The 1151-nt window shown below is 55.8% G+C and overlaps 1 protein-coding gene across 1 annotated transcript in view; it reads right to left on the bottom strand.

The window, feature by feature from the left end:
* Positions 1-627: 627 nt before the first annotated feature.
* The window catches only part of WDR24 (WD repeat domain 24), a 7914-nt gene continuing 7390 nt past the window's right edge, over positions 628-1151 (bottom strand). Inside the window, exon 9 of the mRNA XM_027889597.1 lies at positions 628-955. Within this exon, the coding sequence (XP_027745398.1) occupies positions 787-955 (169 nt within the window). The 3' untranslated portion in view covers positions 628-786. The remainder of the gene's footprint in view (positions 956-1151) is intronic.

The raw sequence follows: 1151 nt of genomic DNA, 5'->3' as shown, positions 1-1151 counted from the left end.
TCCCTTCCCTTCCCGAACCTTCCCTTCCCTTCCCGAACCTTCCCTTCCCTTCCCGAACCTTCCCTTCCCTTCCCGAACCTTCCCAAACCTTCCCAAACCTTCCCAAACCTTCCCTTTGTTGCCCGTCACGATAAAAGCAGAAACCAACAGAGTGTTAGTTTAATGCCGGTGCCGGCTCTCGCCCCAAAGCCAGAATACCGCATTGTTCATTTCAAGCACATCTTTTATACACTCAGAGAAACAAAACATTTCTATAGCTACCACTTCAAAGGTACATGATGAAGCTTAATATTTCATCCAATTAATTAACTCCTAGCTAAGGTCATTATCAATCATCCCCAGTTGCGTAACTCTATAATTCGCATACCTCACTCCCACCACCAGGTGCATGTTCTTTATGCTTCAGTTCCTTTTCATAATTGTTTCTATTTAATCTTGTATAGCTTGGTACATTCCGATCAGAGGCCTGGTTAGAGGCCTGGTCTACACAGAAACCCTTAGCCATTTTACTGCTAACTCAGAGATCATTGCAACACCAGGGCACCGATCCCCGGCCCGAAACGGGGTCTAGCCCCACCCCGGGGGCTGCTGCATCCAGGTGAAGTGAAGACAAGAGTCATGGCTCAGTTCAGCTGCTGGTTTGTTTTAATCCAGTACAAAACGGCTGGGCGGGGGAGGGGGCACCCCCAGCCCTTATTTACACGATAAATACAGGGAGGGAGGTGCGGGGGGTACCAGGCAGGAGACCCTGCCCGCCCTGCCCACCATCCCCCCTCCCCGTGGGGCTCAGGTGTACTCGCAGAGGTGGCCGCAGCCAGCAGGGCAGTGGGAGCTGGTCTCCAGCCACTTCATGATGTGCTGCAGGTGGCCGCCGTGGCTGCAGCCCTGGCACCACACGAAGAGCCCCTTCACCACGTGGTGACACACGGCACACATGCTGGCACACTGCCGACACCTGCATGAGAGAAACGGGGGAGCGTGGGTAACGAGAGCCCTTGGGGGGCACCGAGGGGGAACAGGGGCACCCACCCTGTCCCCCTGCCCCTGCAGAGCCCCTGGGACCCCCTTGCTGGGCTGTCCCCGCTCTGTGCCCTCACCTGTCGCAGATCCAGCCCCTGTTGCTCATGGGCCGCTTGCAGTTGCTGCAGTTG

The sequence above is a fragment of the Empidonax traillii genome, unplaced genomic scaffold (assembly GCF_003031625.1).
Source record: "Empidonax traillii isolate 1590-97213 ecotype Southwest subspecies unplaced genomic scaffold, ASM303162v1 scaffold267:size678996, whole genome shotgun sequence".
Classification (NCBI taxonomy): domain Eukaryota; kingdom Metazoa; phylum Chordata; class Aves; order Passeriformes; family Tyrannidae; genus Empidonax; species Empidonax traillii.
This window is presented reverse-complemented; position numbering and strand designations above follow the sequence as displayed.